General features: G+C 43.0%; 1 protein-coding gene across 6 annotated transcripts in view; it reads right to left on the bottom strand.

Annotated features, from left to right (window-relative positions):
* sugct (succinyl-CoA:glutarate-CoA transferase) overlaps nucleotides 1-21,183 on the bottom strand; it is a 528,034-nt gene that overhangs the window by 296,653 nt on the left and 210,198 nt on the right. For all 6 annotated transcript variants that reach the window (XM_073032218.1, XM_073032487.1, XM_073032549.1 and 3 more), the window contains 2 exons: nucleotides 13,486-13,557; nucleotides 10,636-10,733 (listed from right to left, as the gene is read on the bottom strand). In XM_073032218.1, the coding sequence (XP_072888319.1) occupies nucleotides 10,636-10,733; nucleotides 13,486-13,557 (170 nt within the window). The remainder of the gene's footprint in view (nucleotides 1-10,635; nucleotides 10,734-13,485; nucleotides 13,558-21,183) is intronic.

Raw genomic sequence — 21,183 nt, 5'->3', positions numbered from 1 at the left:
CCTAGTCCCATCCATCTGCACCAGGACCATAGCCCTCCATACCCCTACTATCTACGTACATATTCAAACCTCTTAAATGTTGAAATTGAGCTTGCATGTACCACTTGTGCGAGCAGTTCATTCCACACTCTCACCACACTCTGAGTGAAGAAGTTTCCTCTCATGTTCTCCTTGAACTTTTCACGTTTCACCCTTAACCCATAACTTCTAGTTGTAGTCCCTCCTCAGTAGAAAAAGCCTGCTTGTGTTGACCCTATCTAAACCCCTCATAATTTTGTAAACGAATCTCCTTTCAATTTTCTATGTTCCAAGGAATAAAGTTCTAACCTATTCAATCTTTCCTTATAACCCAGGTCCTCCAGATCCGGCAACATCCTTGTAAACGTTCTCTGTACCCTTTCAAAGTTGCACTACGTAATAATAAAAACTATAAATTACAATTATAAGTATATAAATTAAATACACAGTGCAGAAAAATGAGAAAATATAGTGAGGAAGTGTTCATGGGTTTATTGTCCATTCAGAAATCTGATGGCAGAGGGGAAGAAGCTGTTCCTGAAAAGTTGAGTGTGTGTCTTTAGGCTCCTGTACCTCCTCCTTGATGGTAGCAATGAAAAGAAGGCACGTCCTGGATGATGGGGTCCTTCATGATAGATGCTGCTTTTTTCAGGCATTGTCTTGTATAGGTGTCCTCAGTGCTGGAGAGACTAGTGCCTATAATGGAGCTGGTTGAGTTACAAATTTCGGTCCTATGCAGCGCCCCCACCTCCGCACCACAGTGATGCAGTCATGTCACACCTGCAGGAATTTGCTAGTGTATTTGGTGACTCTAACTCCTAATTCTCCTCTAACTCCTAATGAGATATAGCTGCTGCCGTGCCTTCACAGCAATTGCACAAATTCTGGGAGCTGTTGACACCAAGAAATTTGAACTTGCTCACCCTAGAATTGTTGGGGGTTGGGAACTGAACTGAAGAGACTGGGGAAGAGGAGATTGGCTCACAAATAGAGAAAGCTTGGAGACAGTGCGAGAGGGAGGATAGGCAAGTGATAGAGAAGGGACACGCTCAGACCGAAGGTTTGAGATGTGTCTATTTTAACACAAGGAGTATTCTGAACAAAGCAGATGAGCATAGAGCATGGATCAGTACTTGAAGATATGATGTGGTGGCCATTACAGAGACTTGGATGGCTCCAGGACAGGAATGGCTACTTCAAGTGCTGGGTTTTAGATGTTTCAGAAAGGATAGGGAGGGAGGCAAAAGAGGTGGGGGCGTGGCACTGTTGATCAGAGATAGTGTCACGGCTGCAGAAAAGGTGGACTCCATGGATGGATTGTCTACGGAGTTTCTGTGGGTGGAGGTTAGGAATAGGAAGGGGGTCAATAACTTTACTGGGTGTTTTTTATAATAGTAACAGGGATATTGAGGAACAGATAGGGAAACAGATCCAGGAAAAATGTAATAATAACAGGGTTGTTGTGATGGGAGATTTTAATTTCCCAAATATCGATTGGCATCTCCCCAGAGCAAGGGGCTTAGATGGGGTGGAGTTTGTTAGGTGTGTTCAGGAAGGTTTCTTGACACAATATGTAGATAAGCCTATAAAAGGAGAGGCTGTACTTGATTTGGTATTGGGAAATGAACCTGGTCAGGTGTCTGATCTCTCAGTGGGAGAGCATTTTGGAGATAGTGATCATAATTCTATCTCTTTTACAATAGCAATGGAGAGAGATAGGAACAGACAAGTTAAAAAAGCATTTAATTGGAGTAAGGGGAATTATGCAGCTATCAGGCAGGAAATTGGAAGCTTAAATTGGAAACAGATGTTCTCAGGGAATAGTATGGAGAAATGTGGCAAATGTTCAGGGAATATTTGTGTGGAGCTCTGCATAGGTACGTTCTGATGAGACAGGGAAGTTATGGTAGGGTACAGGAACCCTGGTGTACAAAGGCTGTAATAAATCTAGTCAAGAAGAAGAGAAAAGCTTACAAAAAGTTCAGAGAGCTAGGCAATGTTAGAGACCTAGAAGATTATAAGGCTAATAGGAAGGAGCTTAAGAAGGAACCAGAAGGGGCCATGAGAAGGCCTTGGCGGGCAGGATTAAGGAAAACCCCAAGGCATTCTATAAATACAGTATGTGAAGAGCAAGAAGATAAGACTTAAAAGAATAGTACCGATCAAGTGTGACAGTGGGAAAGTGTGTATGGAACCGGAGGAAATAGCAGAGGTACTTAATGAATACCAGTATTCACTATGGAAAAGGATCTTGGTGATTGTAGTGATGACTTGCAGCAGACTGAAAAGCTTGAGCATATAGATATTAAGAAAGAGGATGTGCTGGAGCTTTTGGAAAGCATCAAGTTGGATAAGTCACCAGGACCTGATGAGATGTACCCCAGGTTACTGTGGGAGGCGAGGGAAGAGATTGCTGAGCCTCTGGCGATGATCTTTGCATCACCAATGGGGACAGGAGAGGTTCCGGCAGATTGGAGGGTTGCAGATGTTGTTCTTTTATTCAAGAAAGGGAGTAGAGATAGCCCAGGAAATTATAGACAAGCAAGTCTTACCTCAGTGGTTAGTAAGTTGATGGAGAAGATCCTGAGAGGCAGGATTTATGAACATTTGGAGAGGTATAATATGATTAGGAATAGTCATCATGGCTTTAGCAAGGGCAGGTCATTCCTTTCGAGCCTGATTGAATTTTTTGAGGATGTGACTAAACACATTGATGAAGGAAGAGCAGTAGATGTAGTGTATATGGATTTCAGCAAGGCATTTGATAAGGTACCCCATGCAAGGCTTAAAGAGAAAGTAAGGAGGCATGGGATCTAAGGGGACATTGCTTTGTGGATCCAGAACTGACGACCACAGAAGGCAAAGACTGGTTGTAGACGGGTCATATTCTGCATGGACATTGGTCGCTAGTGGAGTGCCTCAGGGATCTGTTCTGGGACCCTTACTCTTTGTGATTTTTATAAATGACCTGGATGAGGAAGTGAAAGGATGGGTTAGTAAGTTTGCTGATGACATAAAGGTTGGAGGTGTTGTGGATAGTGTGGAGGGCTGTCAGAGGTTACAGCAGGACATTGATAGGATGCAAAGCTTGGCTGAGAAGTGGCAGATAGAGTTCAACCAGATAAGTGTGAGGTTACACGAGGAAATCTGCAGATGCTGGAAATTCAAGCAACACACACAAAATGCTGGTGGAACATAGCAGACCAGGCAGCATCTATAAGGAGAAGCACTGTCGACATTTCGGGCCGAGACCCTTCGTCAGGACAAAGGTTCTTGGCCCAAAACGTTGACAGTGCTTCTCCTTATAGATGCTGCCTGGCCTGCTGTGTTCCACCAGCATTTTGTGGTAAGTGTGAAGTGGTTTATTTTGGTAGGTCAAATATAATGGCAGAATATAGTATTAATGGTAAGACTCTTGGCAGTGTGGAGGATCAGAGGGATCTTGGGATCCGAGTCCATAGGACGCTCAAAGCAGCTGCGCAGGTTGACTCTGTGGTTAAGAAGGCATACGGTGTATTGGCCTTCATCAATCGTGGAATTGAATTTAGGAGCCAAGGGGTAATGTTGCAGCTATATAGGACCCTGGTCAGACCCCACTTGGAGTACTGTGCTCAGTTCTGGTCACCTCACTACAATAAGGATGTGGAAGCCATAGGAAGGGTGCAGAGGAGATTTACACGGATGTTGCCTGGATTGGGGAGCATGCCTTATGAGAATAGATTGAGTGAACTCGGCCCTTTCTCCTTGGAGCGACAGAGGATAAGAGGTGACCTGATAGAGGTGTACAAGATGATGAGAGGCATTGATTGTACGGATAGTCTATGGCTTTTTCCTAGGGCTGAAATCATTGCCACAAGAGGACACAGGTTTAAGGTGCTAGGGAGTAGGTACAGGGGAGATGCCAGGGGTAAGCTTTTTTACGCAGAGAGTGGTGAGTGCGTGGAATGGGCTGCCAGCAGCGGTGGTGGAGGTGGATACAATAGGGTCTTTTAAGAGACTTTTGGATAGGTACATGGAGCTTAGAAAAATAGAGGGCTATAGGTAAGCCTAGTAATTTCTAAGGTAAGGACATGTTCAGCACAACTTTGTGGGCCGAAGGACCTGTATTGTGCTGTACGTTTTCTATGTTTCTTTCCACTGCTCGAGGAGAACTGGTGTGTGTTCCCTCAACTTCCCCTTCCTGGAGTGCACAATCAATTCCTTGGTCTTACTGATATTGAGTGCAAGGTTGTTGCTGCAACACCACTTACCCAGCTGATCTATTCGACTCTTCTATGCCTCCTCATCATCATCTGAAATACTGCCACAAATAGTTGTGACATTGGCAAATTTATAGATGAAGTTTGAGCTGTGCCTGGCCACACCATCGTGGATGTAGATAGAGTAGAGAAGTGGGCTCCAGAACACTACCTCACCATTCCTGTTTTTTGGCACGACTTATTTATTTTGTAGTTACAGTTATTTTATGGTTTTGCACAATACTGCTGATGCAAAACAACAAGTTTCACAGCATTTAAGACAGGACAATAAACCGGACATAATCACAGGCAATGACTGAACCTCAGTGTGGATGAACAGCAGACTCCCATGTAGAGATGGAGACAAGAGCTTATACATGGGAATATGAATAGAACATCAGTAGCACGACTGAGTGATACTGCGAGACGAATCATTCTTAACACAAGTATCCTGCGATGAGAGCTAATTGGAAGTGCACTTTAAATCATCACAAAATGCAGAAAGCCCATGCCAGTCAAAATCCACTTGACAAGAATAAACAGAAAGCGCACGGGCTTAACTACTCTTCTTAAGACAACAATTAGTAAATACAGATTCTCAAGAAACAGAGGAACCCAATGCTCTATGGCTCACTGCAGAAGCCAGCAGGGCTAACATTCATTTCCCACCATAGATGTGGCCTGACCTGCTGAGATCCACCCACTCCAGCTCACCCCCCAGCATTCTGCATTATACGGGTATCCATCCCCCTCTTTTCCTTCGCTACATCGATGACTGCATTGGCGCTGCCTCCTGCACGCATGCTGAGCTCATCGATTTCATTAACTTTGCCTCCAACTTTCACCCTGCCCTCAAATTTACCTGGTCCATTTCCGACACCTCCCTCCACATTCTTGATCTTTCTGTCTCCATCTCTGGAGATGGCCTATCTACTGATATCTACTATAAGCCTACAGACTCTCACAGCTACCTGGACTATTCCTCTTCCCACCCTGTCTCTTGCAAAAATGCTATCCCCTTCTCACAATTCCTCCGTCTCCACTGCATCTGCTCTCAGGATGAGGCTTTCCATTCCAGGACAAAGGAGATGTCTTCCTTTTTTAAACAAAGGGGCTTCCCTTCGTCCACTATCAACTCTGCTCTCAAACGCATCTCTCCCATTTCCCGTACATCTGCCCGCACCCCATCCACCCGCCACCCGACTTGGGATAGGGTTCCCCTTGTCCTCACCTACCACCCCACCAGCCTCCAGGTCCAACATATAATTCTCTGTAACTTCCGTCACCTCCAACGGGATCCCACTACCAAGCACATTTTTCCCTCCCCCCCCAACTTCTGCTTTTCGCAGGGATCGCTCCCTACGCGACACCCATGTCCACTCGTTTCCCCCCCCCCCATCCCTTCCCACCGATCTCCCTCCTGGCACTTATCCTTGTAAACGGAACAAGTGCTACACCTGCCCTTACACTTCCTCCCTCACCACCATTCAGGGCCCCAGACAGTCCTTCCAGGTGAGGCGACACTTCACCTGTGAGTCGGCTGGTGTGGTATACTGCATCCGGTGCTCCCGGTCCGGCCTTCTATATATTGGTGAGACCCGACGCAGACTGGGAGACCGTTTCGCTGAACACCTACACTCGGTCCGCCAGAAAAAGCAGGATCTCCCAGTGGCCACACATTTTAATTCCACGTCCCATTCCCATTCTGATAAGTCTATCCATGGCCTCTCTATTGTCAAAATGAATCCAAACTCAGGTTGGAGGAACAACACCTTGGGTAGCCTCCAACCTGATGGCATGAACATTGACTTCTCTAACTTCTGTTAATGCCCCTCCTCCCCTTCTTACTCCATCCCTGACATATTTAGTTGTTTGCCTGTTCTTCATCTCCCTCTGGTGTTTCCCCCCACCCCTTTCTTTCTCCCGAGGCCTCCCATCCCATGATCCTTTCCCTTCTCCAGCTCTGTATCACTTTCACCAATCACCTTTCCAGCTCTTAGCTTCATCCCACCCCCTCCGGTCTTCTCCTATTATTTCGCATTTCCCCCTCCCCCACTACTTTCAAATCTCTTACTATCTTTCCTTTCAGTTAGTCCTGACGAAGGGTCTCGGCCCGAAACGTCGACAGTGCTTCTCCCTATAGATGCTGCCTGGCCTGCTGTGTTCCACCAGCATTTTGTGTGTGTTGTTGTTTGAATTTCCAGCATCTGCAGATTTCCTTGTGTTTGCCCCAGCATTCTGTGGTGTTTTGCTCAAGATTTCACCATCTTCTTCTTCTTACTGCCATTGGGGAGGAGCCTGAAGACCCACACAATTCAGAAACATGTCTTGCTGCTGCCGTCAGGAAGAAGGTACAGGAGTCTCAGGACTCACTCCACTAGATTCAGGAACAGTTATTACCCCTCAACCATCAGGCTCTTGAACAGAGAGGGGATAACTTCACTCAACTTCACTTGCGCCATCACTGAAATGTTCTAACAACCTATGGACTCACTTTTCACGTTCTCAGTATTCATTTATTATTATTTCTCTCTATTTATATTTGCAGAGTTTGTTGCCTTTTGCACCCTGTGTGTACGTCCATTAATCTTCCATTGATTATTTATTACTATGGTTATTGGATTTATTGACTATGCCTGCAAAAAAATTAAACTTCAGAGTTGTTATAGACATAGAAAACCTACAGCACAATACAGGCCTTTTGGCCCATAAAGCTGTGCTGAACATGCCCTTACCGTAGAACTACCAAGGCTTACCCATAGCCCTCTATATTTCTAAGCTCCATGTACTTACCCAGGAGTCTGTTAAAAGACCCTATTGTTTCCACCTCCACCACCGCTGCCGGCAGCCCATTCCATGCACTCACCATTCTCTGCAGAAAAAAATTACCCCTGACATCTCCTCTGTACCTACTTTCAAGCACCTTAAAACTATGCCCTCTTGTGCTAGTCATTTCAGCCCTGGGGAAAAGTCTCTGACTATCCACATGATCAATGCTTCTCATTATCTTATACACCTCTATCAGGTCACCTCTCATCCTCCGTTGCTCCAAGGGGAAAAGGCCGAGTTCACTGAACCTATTCTCATAAGGCATGCTCCCCAATCCAGACAACATCAACAAATGTACTTTGAACTTTGAACTTGGGCTGTTGTACTCAATAAAAATATTATCTTACATAACCAAATGGCCATCATTATGCCATTAAATAGTTTAGCTCTTATTTTAGTGCAGAATGAGTGACAAGCATAGCACTGGTACATTGAGTATTGAACTGGTAAACCTCACTGTCACAGAACTCTTGATTCATGCCCAGTGTAGTCAGGCAAGTTCAACTTCAGGTTGCAGCTGGAGACATAAGAACATAAGACCATAAGATATAGGAGCAGAATTAGGCCATTTGGCCACTGAGTCTGCCCTGCCATTTCATCATGGCTGATCCATTTCCCTCTCAGCCCCAATCTCCTGCTTACATAAGAACATAAGAAACAGAAGCAGGAGTAGGCCATCCAGCCCATCGAGACTGCCCCACCATTCAATAAGATCGTGGCTGATCTGTTCGTAAACTCAGCTCCATCTACCTGCCCTTTCCCCATAATCCTTAATTCCCTTACTATGAAAAAATCTATCTAACTGTATCTTAAATACATTTAGTGAAGAAGCCTCAACTGCTTCTCTGGGCAGAGAATTCCACAGATTCACCACACTCTGGGAAAAAGTTTCTCCTCATCTCCATCCTAAATCTTCTCCCCTGAATCTTGAGGCAATGTCCCCTAGTTCTAGTCTCACCCACCAATGGAAACAACTTTTCTACTTCTATTTTATCTATCCCTTTCAAAATTTCTTCTCGTATCTCTTCATGCCCTGACTAATCAAAAATCTATCATCCTCTACCTTAAGTATATCCAATGACTTGGCCTCCACAGCCACCTGTGGCAATGAATTCCATGAATTCACTACCCTCTTGCTAAAGAAATTCCTCCTCATCTCCATTTGAAATGAATGCCCCTCTATTCTGAGGCAGTGTCCTCTGGTCTCAGGAAAGCCATATCCAGCAATCAATGAGTTCACGGCTGATCAGAGCTTTACCTCAACTCCACCGTCCTGCCTGTTCACTTTTGGATCCTATCGTTTTCGTGATCCAGAGGCTAGGAAGTCAAGAATGAGGCATAAAGCTTTTGCTTGTTGCTTGTTGTTTTATTTAGTGTTACCAGAACAAAGAAGAACAGCAGGGAATGAGGAAGTAGTGGGGCCGTCCTCTACAAATACTAGCACTGACTGAAAAGATAACAATATTCCAGTGATACAATTACAAGAAAATCTCCAGATACTGGAAATCCAAAGCAACCCACACAAAATACAGGCCAGGTAGTATCAATGGAAAAGAGCAAACAGTTGATGTTTCAGGCCAGGATGCTTCATCAGGACAGGAAAGAAGATCAGTATAAGAAGATGGGGGAGGTGATAGGTGAAACTGGGAGGAGCAAGAAAGAGATGAGTGAAGTACAGAAAAATACAGAATCAGCTATGCTGCAATTACTAGAAAATTTACTGATCAACTACACATAGAATGGTGATTATATAAGAGTAAAAGCAAATATAGGAAAGTTAAACTACAAGAAAAGTACAAGAAACGTAACAATTCTACACCCTAATCTACTGTAACATCTCACAACAACATTCTTCCATGGAACAATAGGCAGTCTGTTTCAGCCTTTATATATTTAATGGCTCAATTGTTTTCTGGGTTTAAGAATTTCAAAGGTTCATGATCCTCTGCGAGAACACACTGCTCATCAACCCTTCCTTAAGTGGATGATACGTTTGAGGCCCTCCGTTGGATGGAGGTCAACCTTGGATATTGTGTCCCAGCTCTCTACATTATACACAAGCCTGGGTAGTATGACGAGGAGAGCAAGCTATCTCCTGTGTAAGCAGGCTCTTCCTCTCTCATCCACACTGCTGATGAACCCAAAGGAACGACAGAGGCCTATATAGTTTGGCACCTACAGCATCACAGGAGTTGCCAGTCAGCATTGAAATCAACGTAGGACAGCCTAAGGTATACCAGATTCTGATTTTTCCTTGACGTTTACTCCCAAAGCTTTCCCCATGAGTGGGAATAGATGCAAAGCAGTGAAGGTTGGAGATCAGAGTTTTCTTTCTCCTAGATGAGCTGCCAACCCATGGCTAAAGGGGCCCATCTGCCTTAAGTGACTGGTTTCAAGAATCTAGTAACTCACCTTTGCCTCTTCTCCTGTCAGTAGAAACAGTTCCACCAGGCTTAGTTGCTAAGCCACATGCAAAGGCCTGGACTTGGTTGTCAGAGGCTATCTGAGGTGCTTGCCATTGGGAGTATTTAATAAATACTGAGAGCTTATCCCCATAACCACCCCTGGCTATAACAACCTTAAAGAACTAGATGATATGTTTTTCTGACAGTACGTACCATAGTTCTAAGTTCAAGTTGAATTGTTACTGAACCATATACCTGCGTACAGCTAGACGAAACATTGTTCCTTTAGGACTATGGTGCAAAAAACAGTTCTACAGTCACAAACGGCACATATAGTCACAAAATAATATTAGCGCAAGTCTCTGAGTGGCACAGGCTTAAGATAAATTGCATAGGGTATGTTGTCCTGAAGCCAGTTTTCAGCAAGAACATGCGTGTAGCAGGTTCTCATCTCGCCTGGCTCAGCCATAGCTAAAGGCATTCCAGTTTGTCTTCCAGGAGTGAATATAGAGAGCTCTCCTGACAATTAGCCTGCAGGGGCCAGGCCCCAACCCAGCACAGATATTAGCGTGCCCTACGCGCCACTGTTCTCTTCCACACTGCCTCAAGCACCTCCTCCCCGGGGTGGCTGTAACAGACGACAATGCGGCATGAAAGTGTGGTCTGTGCAACCACTGAGGCCACTCAGCTTCTCCGCCATCGGTCTCTCCACAGAACCAATGAACGGGGCTTGCAGTGTTCTGTAGTACCAGTATCCAATAGGGTCTTACAATCGCATGAAACATATTTAAGACAAGCATTTGCACTATTTGTTGAACCCGGAGAGGCTGCTGCAACTAAGCATGCCGCCATCTTACCAGATGTGTTAAGTTCTGTAATGTCTTGTATGCTTGCAATACATTATGCATTTCTGTAATACGTCTCAATAGGTCATGTATTCATTCTTCCAAATTTCAGCCTGTTTCATCAATATAGTGCATTTTGTGTAGTACAACATCTTAGGCTCTTAAGAGCACAATGAATTCTTATGCTCACAATCAATCCCGAAGTCAGCTCTCAATGATGCAGAATCCTTCAAATTTGAATAGTTACTTCCTTAAAATGTGCACTTTTGACCACAATGACTGTCCATGCTTAGGACTAACCTTGCGCTCAGAACATCTATTAGTTCTCCTCTGTTCTGAACTCGGAGCTTGTTTGTCTTGTACCTGGGTTCTTCACTTAAAGCAGGTAATGATAAGATCTAGAAAATAACATTAATGATTAACTAAAATATGCATGAAATTCATTGTTATCTTCTTAAATTTAACTATTACATTTTGAATTCTGACTGCACAACAAAGATCAAATACCACTTTAATTTTTTTGTTACAAATGAGGAGCAACTCTGATGGGCAGAAGGGTGCAAAGTCGCCCCCCCCCCCCTTTTTGAGAATAGCAAAATCACTACTATTTCGGGTCTGATACCCAGGAAATGAGAGAGAGACAACGCAGAGATACACAAAAGTGGAATGTCTCCTCCTAACAAAAGCGGAACGGAACCACTGATTACTGCTATTGTCTCTTGGAGAAGGATTGTGTATTGAGTACTGTTCTATTCATTGAAACCCTGCAGGGGGCAACCAGAGGGGGCGGGTTTGATGGGTTGACTTATCCCAACCTGATTGACACCTGAGACCCCGTGAGTGGGGATAAAAGTAAGGTCTGGGGCAACACCCCTCAGATGTACCAGGAGAGACGCTACGAGACCGGTGGGGGCTTGTGTGTGTGTCCACCCTTGCCTGGGTGACGAGTCCGCCACGGAAGAACGGTCTAGCTAAAGGACGGATGGGTCATACGTGAATGGCCACAACAACAACGCATCGACGGATCAAGATCGTAAAGGAAAGTCAGCAAGTCAATAGCTGTTACTCTTTCTCTCTCTCTCTCTCTCCAACAATTGCAACACAGCGACCAACAACTACCGCAGCCTGCATGAACTGAACTGAACTTTATATTTCCATCGGACAATTCATTATCCCCTAGACAACGATAGAGCTTATTTTTTATTGATTATTATTATACCCGCACTTTTAGGTTTAGTATTGATGACGTATATTATCTGTATATTTGCATTGATATTATTTTTGTGTATTTTTACTAATAAATACTGTTAAAAATAGTATCACCAGACTCCAACGGATACTCCTATCTTTGCTGGTAAGATACCCAGTTACGGGGTTCGTAACATTTTGATGAACTGAAAAACCTTTCATGAATCACTCTGATATAAGGCAGAGTCATGTAAAATTGCAGTAGGGTAGTGCAATGGTTAGCATAATGCTTTATAGCACCAGCGATCAGCGATTGGGCTTCAATTCCCACTGATTCATAATCAAGGACATCCACCATCCAGGCCATGCCTCTTCTCTCTGCTGCCATTGTGCAGGAGGTACAGAAGCCTCAGGTCCCACACCACCAGGTTCAGGAGCAGTTATTACCTTTTAAACTCTTGAACCAAAGTAGGTAACTTCATTCACCTCAAATTTACAGACTCACTTTCAAGAACTCTACAAATCATGTCCTTAGTATTATCTTTGTTTTATTTGAACAATTTGTTTTCTTTTGCACATTAGTGTTTGTTAGTTTCTTTCCGTCACAAATTCTACTGAATTTCTATATTTTCTTGTAAATGCCTGAAAGAAAATGAATCTCAGGATTGAATATGGTGACAAAGACATACTTTGATAATAGATTTACTTTGACTACTTTGCTGTCTGTAATGAGTTTATATGTTCTCCCAGAGACCACATGGATTTCCTCTAGATGCTCTCGTTTCCTAAAGATGTACAGGTTAGTATTTGTAAGTTGTAGGCATTCAATGTTGGGGTTGAAAGCATGGCAACACTTGTGAGCTACCCACAGTACATATTCGGACTGTGCTGGTCATTGACACAAATTGATGCTTTTCACTGTCATGTGACAAATAAAACAAACTTTTAACCTTATAACACAATCTCTGAATTAACATGAATTCCGGCCCAGTCAAAAGTGCCTGTCCACAATTCTGCATTATACTAAGCTCCCAACACTTTCAATAATCTTATGTGCCCCATTTCCAAACCAACAAATCCGAACTCTTGTTCTTGTCTGCTAAAATTTACCATTACCCTTCGATCATCTTAATTTTTAATCTTCTGTGATCTGACAATATTTTTTCAGCCCCTTTCCCTACACTTGTCATGAGGAGGATGGAAAGAAACTTCAGAGTGAGTTAGATAAGCTGAGTGAATGAGCAAATACAAGGCAAATGCAGAATAATACAGTTGACACTTTGGGCCGAAACCCTTCATTAGGGTAACATGGTCCTAATATTTTGCTCTCTTTACATCGCTAACTTGCTCACATTTTGCACTACCTATCTATCGAACTATCTATCATTTATTTATTTTGATATATTTTCTTATTGTAATGTAGAGCAATTTTGATGCTTTGCACTGTACTGCTGATGCAAATCAACAAACGTAAGGCTGTTTATACCCCTCTATACATGCTGTCCGACACACCTATCACTCTCCGTGTAAAAACCATACCTTTGATATAACCTTACTCTTTCCTCATCTTAAAATTATGCCCCTCCTATTAGCCATTCAGAGTCAAAGAGTCAGAGAGCATTACTGCACAGAAAAAGGCCTTACGGCTCAGCTAGTTCATGCTGAACTATTAATCTGTCTCGTCCCATCGACCTGCACCCAGATCGTAGCCCTCCATACCTCTCCCATCCACGTATCTATCCAACATTCTCTTACATGCTATGATCAAACCCACATCCACCACTTCTGCTAGCAGTTCAACCACACTCACACCGCCCTCTGATTGAAGAAAAGTGAATGGCCAAAATCTGCTCCTGTGCCCTATGGTCTTTGATTGTTCCTGCAGTGACTCTTGACCAAGTTCTCACAAATGAAGCTTCTTCCCAATTAAGCACCAAGCAACTTGAAAAAAAAACACATTACCTTACAAACAATTGCAAAGTGCTGATCATTTCCAGCTCCAACCACAAGGTATCCATCCTTTGTCTTAAATGCCTGCAAAGTACAAGTAAAGTCAAATCAAATAAATGCAGTAAAAGCAAGACAATTACTATCTCCTCATTAAAGTCTAGGAATTCAATAACCCATCAAACTTGCAGTGTGAGAAACAAGTGCCAGTGTGTTCCACAACCAGTTACTCATGACTTTCATTCATAGAGTCATGGAGCTCCACAGCACATAAGCAGGCTCTTCAGCCCATCTAGTCTGTGCCAATCTGCTTTTCTGCCTAGTCCCATCAACCCACACCTGGACCATAGCCCTCCATAACCCTTCCATCTACGTACGTTTAAATGTTGAAATTGAACTCACATCCACCACTTCTGCTGGCTCTCACCAGCACACTCTCACCACTCTCTGAGGTTCACCTAAAATATTTCACCTTTCACCCTAAGTTCCAGTCTCGTTCACCCAACCTCACTGGAAATAGCCTGCATGCATTTACCCCATCTGTATCCCTCATGGGTGTACCTGGTGGTGCGGTCTTGTTGGGCCAGAAAAGCCCATTCTTTGAATGGGTTCTATGATTTCCTTGTTTTGTGGCTGTCTTTGAGGAAGACGAATCTCAGGGTTGTATACTGCATACATATTTGGATAATACATGTACTTTGAATCCTTTAATTCATAAGTTAGACCAGGCACAAATACACAGCCCATGTCAATGCAAATAGTAAAAAATCCCAGCTACTGACAAATTCCAAAATCCCAACCATTCCCAAACATTCCTGCATGCACCACAACTCCACTACTCAATTACCAATAACCAATGGTGGGCACATTCCTTAAAGCATATTCTATACTTAGTGTTACTACAACACTCAAACACACTGGAAGTTAAAGAATGTTCATGCCATCAGCTTGGAAGCTACCCAGGCGGAATATGAAGTATTTCTCCTCCAACCTGAGAGTGCCCATATTCATGACAGTAGGATCTGCCACAATGAGGCAATTACAAGTTATATAAAAGTACAGGTCCTTCAACTCATCTAGTCCTTACCAAAACCACTTAAATTGCCTACTCCCATCACCCTGCACAAGGACCACAGCCCTCCATACCCCTCCCATCCATGTGTCTATCCAAACTGCTTTAATGTTGAAATCGAGCTCACATGCACCACTTATGCTGGCAGCTCGTTCCACTCTCTCACAACCCTCTGAGTGAAGAAGATTCTCCTCATGTTCCCTTTAAACTTTTCACCCTTAACCTAAGATCTCTGGTTGCAATCCCACCCAACCTCAGAGGAAAAAGCCTGCACCCTATCTATACCCCTCATAATTTTGTACACCTTAATCAAATCTCTTCTCAATCTTTTATGTTCTAAGGAATAAAGCCTGGGCTTATTCAATCTTTCCTTATAACTGAGGTCCTACAGATCCGGCAACATCCTTGTAAATTTTCTCTGTACTCTTTCAACCTTATTACATTTTTTCTGTAGGTAGGTGAAAAAATTGCACACAGTACACCAAATTAGGCCTCACCGATGTCATATGCTTCCGTAGTATCCAGGTCATCTTCAAGAAGTGGTGCCTTAGAGAGGCATTGTCCATCATTGAGGACCTGCCCTCTTCTCATTGTTACTATGAGGAAGGAGCTACAGAAGCCTGGAGGCACAGACTCAACAATTCAGGAAGAGCTTCTTCCTTTCTGCCATCCAATTTCTGAGTGGACGTTGAATCCATGAACACTACCTCACTACTTTTTTTAAATGTCCTTTTCTTTGCATTTCGTATTTAATTTTACTATTTAGTGTATATACTAATTGTAATTCACAGCTGTATTTTTCTCTATAGTATCATGTATTGCATTGTACTGCTGCCACAAAGTTAACAAATTTAACGATATATGCCAGTGATATTAATTTTTTTCTGATTCTGATTCAGCATTGTGGCAAGTTCTCAAAGCAGAATTGTGTGTATTATTCTGGGTTTCCAGTATCTGCATAATTTCATGATATACAGTGAGGTCTTAGTTTGGTTGTTATTTCTCTTCCTGCTCTCAAGTATAAGCAGGTTTAAGTTTAAGGAAACAGCAATTGATAAAGAATACAAGTAATATTTATTTCTACAAGACCATTTTACCAACTTGCACACAAAATTTTCCAATTGTAATTTGAAGGCTTAGTTAATTCATTGTTTTCACTTTCAAAACTGCATTCCTTCAAAGTTCTGTTTCAATTACCTTCTCGTGCATGGGGGAACATCATTTCCTTCTCTATATCAATAAAATGTGCAACTATAAATTATGCTGACCAACAAAAGACTGCCAGCAATTCTTTCAAAAAGATGCAAATAACTGGCTTTCCCTGCTGTATGCAGAATATGAGTCCCACAGACCTGGTCTTATTCGTACTCTCAAACACAAATTCCTTTTTTGGATGGTGATCATTTCCCAAGAATGTTGAATCAGCAATAGAGACTTCATTCATAATTATTTAACTTTATACAGTCTGTACATCTACCAAGCTTCATTCAACCATGTACAAGTGGAAATGCACAAAAACAACACTTAATGAGATCCTGTTTTGACAAGCTCTGTTTTGTCAGCTCAAATTACTTCAAATTAGCATGTAAAGGTCCTTTACACACAAAGCTAGGACCCAACCTTGCCCGTGATAAATTGTTAACCTTTAGGTGACCCTTTAGAATCCTATAAATACTCTGAATTCACATGGTTCAATACATACTTTTCTACTGAAAAAGAAATAAATATTAATGCAAGTACTCTGAAAAATGGAATGGCAAGTTGCTAAGTTAAGACAATATTTTAAAAATAATATTTTAAGAAGAGATCTGTAATGTCTCACCTATTGTAAAATAATCATAATCTATTAATAAGTTATCTAATGGAAATTCAGCCTTTGTTTGTCCTTTGGATCTCCTGACCAGTAAATGTGGCTGTCTCTCTGGGATTGTTTGTGGGAGGATGTGAGGGAGGAAAGGGGATTGTTTTGTTGTTGTTGTTTTGTGGCTGTGGTTCTGCTGAACTCTGTGGGCATGTTATGTTGGTGCTGGAATGTGTGGCAACACTTGCGGGCTGCCCCCGGCACATCCTTAGGTTGTGCTGATTGTTAACGCAAACATGGCATTTTGCTGAGGGTTTCCATGACAAAACAATAAATTTGAATCTGACATTAATTCTGTAAGTAATTACCTACAGTCGACCAGTTATTCATTTCTATAGATGCTGCCTGACCGCTGAGTTCCTCCAGCATTTTTTGTGAGTTGCTTTGGAATTCCAGCATCTGCAGATTTTCTAATGTTTACAATAATACTTCAATATTGTTTCTGCAATTAAAGCGAAGAAAGCTTTGTTTTAAAGGTGACCAAAGTGACGATTAAAATGAAAAAAATTTATTTTCGGAAATGGACAGCAACAATTAAACATGCTGTTCTATCAACTACACTGCCATTCCAAAGTTCAGGTGTCCTGATGAAGGGTCTCGGCTCAGCTCAAAATGCCAACTGTTTATTCCCCTCCATAGATGGTGTGTGTGTGTGTGTGTGTGTGTGTGTGTGTGTGTGTGTGTGTGTGTGTGTGTGTGTGTGTGTGTGTGTGTGTGTGTGTGTGTGTGTGTGTGTGTGTGTGTGTGTGTGTGTGGTGATTTCTAACATCTACACCAGGGGTTCCTTCCTTTTTTTTATGCCATTGAACCTTACCATTAACCAAGGGGTCCATGGACCCCAAGTTGGGAACCCATGATCTAGAGAATCTTTTGAGTTCAGATTTATTTTTGGTCAACCATCCATTCTAATGTCTGAATCAAAGAAAAAAAGAGGGAAAAATAGCAAAGCTTGAAAATATGAGAAATCATAATCACTAGAGATTCTGCAGATGTGGGAACTAGTAGGCCAGTCCACTCCTTTGGGAAGGAAACTGAGTCAATGTTTCAGGTTCGTCAGAACTGTAAAGGAGACAAAATAATAAACACTAGAGATTCTGCAGTTGTTGGAAATCCAGAGCAACACCTTTCGGGCCAAGACCTTTTATCAGGACTGGCTTGTCGAACTGGATGAGCGGCAAAAAATGCACAACAGCATCTCTTCCACCTCAGGCGATTGAAGAAGTTTGACATGAGCCCCCTCAAATCCTCAGCACCTTCTACAGGGGCACCACTGAGAGCATACTGACAGGAACTGCACCAACCTTGATCGCTGGGCACCACAGAGAGTGGTACGGACAGCCCAGCACATCTGTGAAAGTGAACTTCCCTCCACTGAGGAGGTTTATAGCAGCAGTTGCAGAAAGAAGGCCTAGAAGATCATCAGGGACACCAGTCACCCCAACCATAAACTGTTTCAGCTGCTTCCATCTGGCAAATGGTACTGTGGCATTAAAACCAGGACCAACAGGCTACAGCGCAGCTTCTTTCTACAAGCCATATAGACTTATAAATTCACATGTCTGTACAATGCGACAGAGTTATAACGCAAAGATTTTTACTCCCTCATGTTGCAGGATTGATGGAAGACGTAAATAAATCTAAAAATTTAAATTTAAATTCTATATCAACTTGTGTGACAACTTTGAGGGAGACCTGGACCCCAAGACCGCTCTATTTCCCCACACTGCTAAGAATCCTGCCACGAACCCTAATTCCCTCTTCAAATTTGACCTTCCAAAGTGAATCACTTGACAACTTTTCCGGAAGAACTAAGGAGCTGTCGGCATCAATAATTCTAACTCTGACCCAGTATTTACATCTTTCTCATCCTGTATAATTATTAACTTTCACTGGTTCCGAATGCCACTGCTTCCTGATGAAGGGTCATGGCCTGAAACATCGACTGTTTATTCCCCTCCGTAGAGGCTGCCTGACCCACTGAGTTCCTCCAGCATTTTATGTGTTTTGTCCCAAATGTAAAGCTTTCTTTCATGATAAAAGTTCTTTTCATTATCCACACAATACTTCCAGTCTTCCAATTATGCTCAGAACTGCACTCATTAACGCATTCAGAAAGCTTTGTCCATTCATCTGAAGAATTGTTTCCAAAGTGTTTCTTGGTGTTCTCATTAAATTCAACTAATAAAACTATAGTTTTTTGACTGCATTAAACTAGGTATTAAATGCCTTTCAATAGATGTGGAATATATTTGTCTTTTTTTTATATTATATTACTTGTTAAAAACTTTAACGGAATACCCAATGGTAGAAAAAATACGTCAGGTAATTTGAAATAAATAATGAGACAGATACATTAATATTCTTAGAATCTGAACATGCAAAGTAAAATTGGCTTAGATTTGGTATTCATTATCAATTTGGTGATAAATTCAACCAAATTCAACAAATTTAGCAAATACTGCAATCAGAGTATCTGGAGAAGACAAATATCAGAGTTGTATTGAACATGCAAACTTCGACAATAAGTGAACTTTTGGATTTAGAGCCCTGGATGAAGGTTAAGGTGATAGACAAAACGGAATCAGTGAGACATACAGTAATACAACAAGGATCTCCACCACCCACAGCATGCTGTCTTCTCACTCCTGCCATCAGGAAGAAGGTATTCAGGATTCACACCACCAGGTTCATCAAACACCTTAAAGTTATGGCCTCTTGCATTACGTCTTGATGGTACCCCTCAACCATGGATTGTCACCTTGTCGTAGTGGAGAAGTTTGTGTGGTCCTGATATCCCGAGAGCGATGCCGTCTGGAGCTATGCTCTTGGTAGGGTCACCCATGGCGGTAAGGTCGAGGGTGAGGTCCCTGACAAAGAACAATCCAACCAAGACCTCAACGGTGGAACAGGCGGATGAAGTTACTTTGAACTCAACGGCTGTGAAGGTGGATGAAGGCTGCAACAAATCTATCCGCTCCAATCGCCGTGGTTTCCATGCTATTAGAATCAACTGGTTGATTAGTGAAGTGTCGTGTGCTTCTTGGAGTGCAACATCGAGTACACGTTAAACAAATACACGCACAGGCATCTTTGCTCTGTGGGCCACATCTAAAATAGTCAGGTCAAGTCAAGTCAACTTTTATTGTCATTTCGACCATAACTGCTGGTACAGTGCATAGTAAAAATGAGACAACGTTTTTCAGGACCATGGTGTTACATGACACAGTACAAAAAACTAGACCGAACTACGTAATAAAAAAAATCACAGAGAAAGCTACACTAGACTACAGACCTACACTGGACTGCATAAAGTGCACAAAAACAGTGCAGGTATTACAATAAATAATAAACAGGACAGTAGGGCAAGGTGTCAGTCCAGGCTTCGGGTATTGAGGAATCTGATAGCTTGGGGGAAGAAACTGTTACATAGTCTGGTCGTGAGAGCCCGAATGCTTCGGAGCCTTTTCCCAGACGGCAGGAGGAAGAAGAGATTGTATGAGGGGTGCATGGGGTCCTTCATAATGCTGTTTCCTTTGTGGATGCAGCGTGTAGTGTAAATGTCCGTGATGGCAGGAAGAGAGACTCTGATGATCTTCTCAGCTGACCTCACTATCCGCTGCAGGGTCTTGCGATCTGAGATGGTGCAATTTCTGAACCAGGCAGTGATGCAGCTGCTCAGGATGCTCTCAATACAACCCCTGTAGAATGTGATGAGGATGGGGGGTGGGAGATGGACTTTCCTCAGCCTTCGCAAAACGTAGAGACGCTGCTGGGCTTTCTTTGCTATGGAGCTGGTGTTGAAGGACCAGGTGAAATTCTCCGTCAGGTGAACACCAAGTAATTTGGTGCTCTTCACGATCTCTACCGAGGAGCCGTCAATGTTCAGCAGGGAGTGGTCGCTCCATGCCCTCCTGAAGTCAACAACCATCTCTTTTGTTTTGTTCACATTAAGAGACAGGTTGTTGGCTCGGCACCAGTCCGTTAGCCACTGCACCTCCTCTCTGTAAGCTGACTCGGCGTTCTTGCTGATGAGAACCACCACGGTCGTGTCATCGGCGAACTTGATGATATGGTTCGAGCTGTGTGTTGCAGCACAGTCGTGGGTCAGCAGAATGAACAGCAGTGGACTGAGCACGCAACCCTGGGGAGCCCCCATGTTCAGTGTGATGGTGTTGGAGATGCTGCTCCCGATCTGGACTGACTGAGGTCTCCCAGTCAGGAAGTCTAGGATCCAGTTGCAGAGGGAGGTGTTCAGGCCCAGTAGGCTCAGCTTTCCAATCAGTTTCTGAGGGATGATTGTGTTGAATGCTGAACTGAAGTCTATGAACACCATCTGAAAGTATGTGTCTTGTTTGTCCAGGTGGGTTATAAATGAGGGAAGAGCGTAGGTATTTTGTATCAGTCTTCACTATGGAAGACACTAGCAATATGTCAGAAATTTGCGAGTGTCAGGGGCAGAAGTAAGTGCAGAACTACGTATTACTCAGGAGAAAGTGCCTGGGGAGGTGAAAGATCTAAAGGTAGATAAGTCGCCTGGACCAGATGGTTAACATCCTAGGGTTCTGAAACTATTGGAGGCATTAATAAAAATCTTTCAAGAATCTCTCGTTTCTGGAATGGTTCCAAGGGAAGGGAAAGTTGCAAATGTCACTCCGCTCTTTAAGAAGGCAGAAGAAAGGAAATTATAGGCCAATTAGTCTGACTTCAGTGGTAGGGAAAATGCTGGAGTCAACTGTTAAGAATGAGATTTCAGGATACTTGGATAAAGTAGGCCAAAGTC

The sequence above is a fragment of the Hemitrygon akajei genome, chromosome 1 (assembly GCF_048418815.1).
Source record: "Hemitrygon akajei chromosome 1, sHemAka1.3, whole genome shotgun sequence".
NCBI lineage: Eukaryota > Metazoa > Chordata > Chondrichthyes > Myliobatiformes > Dasyatidae > Hemitrygon > Hemitrygon akajei.
The sequence above is the reverse complement of the archived record's forward strand: the minus strand, read 5'-3'. Positions and strand labels throughout refer to the sequence as shown.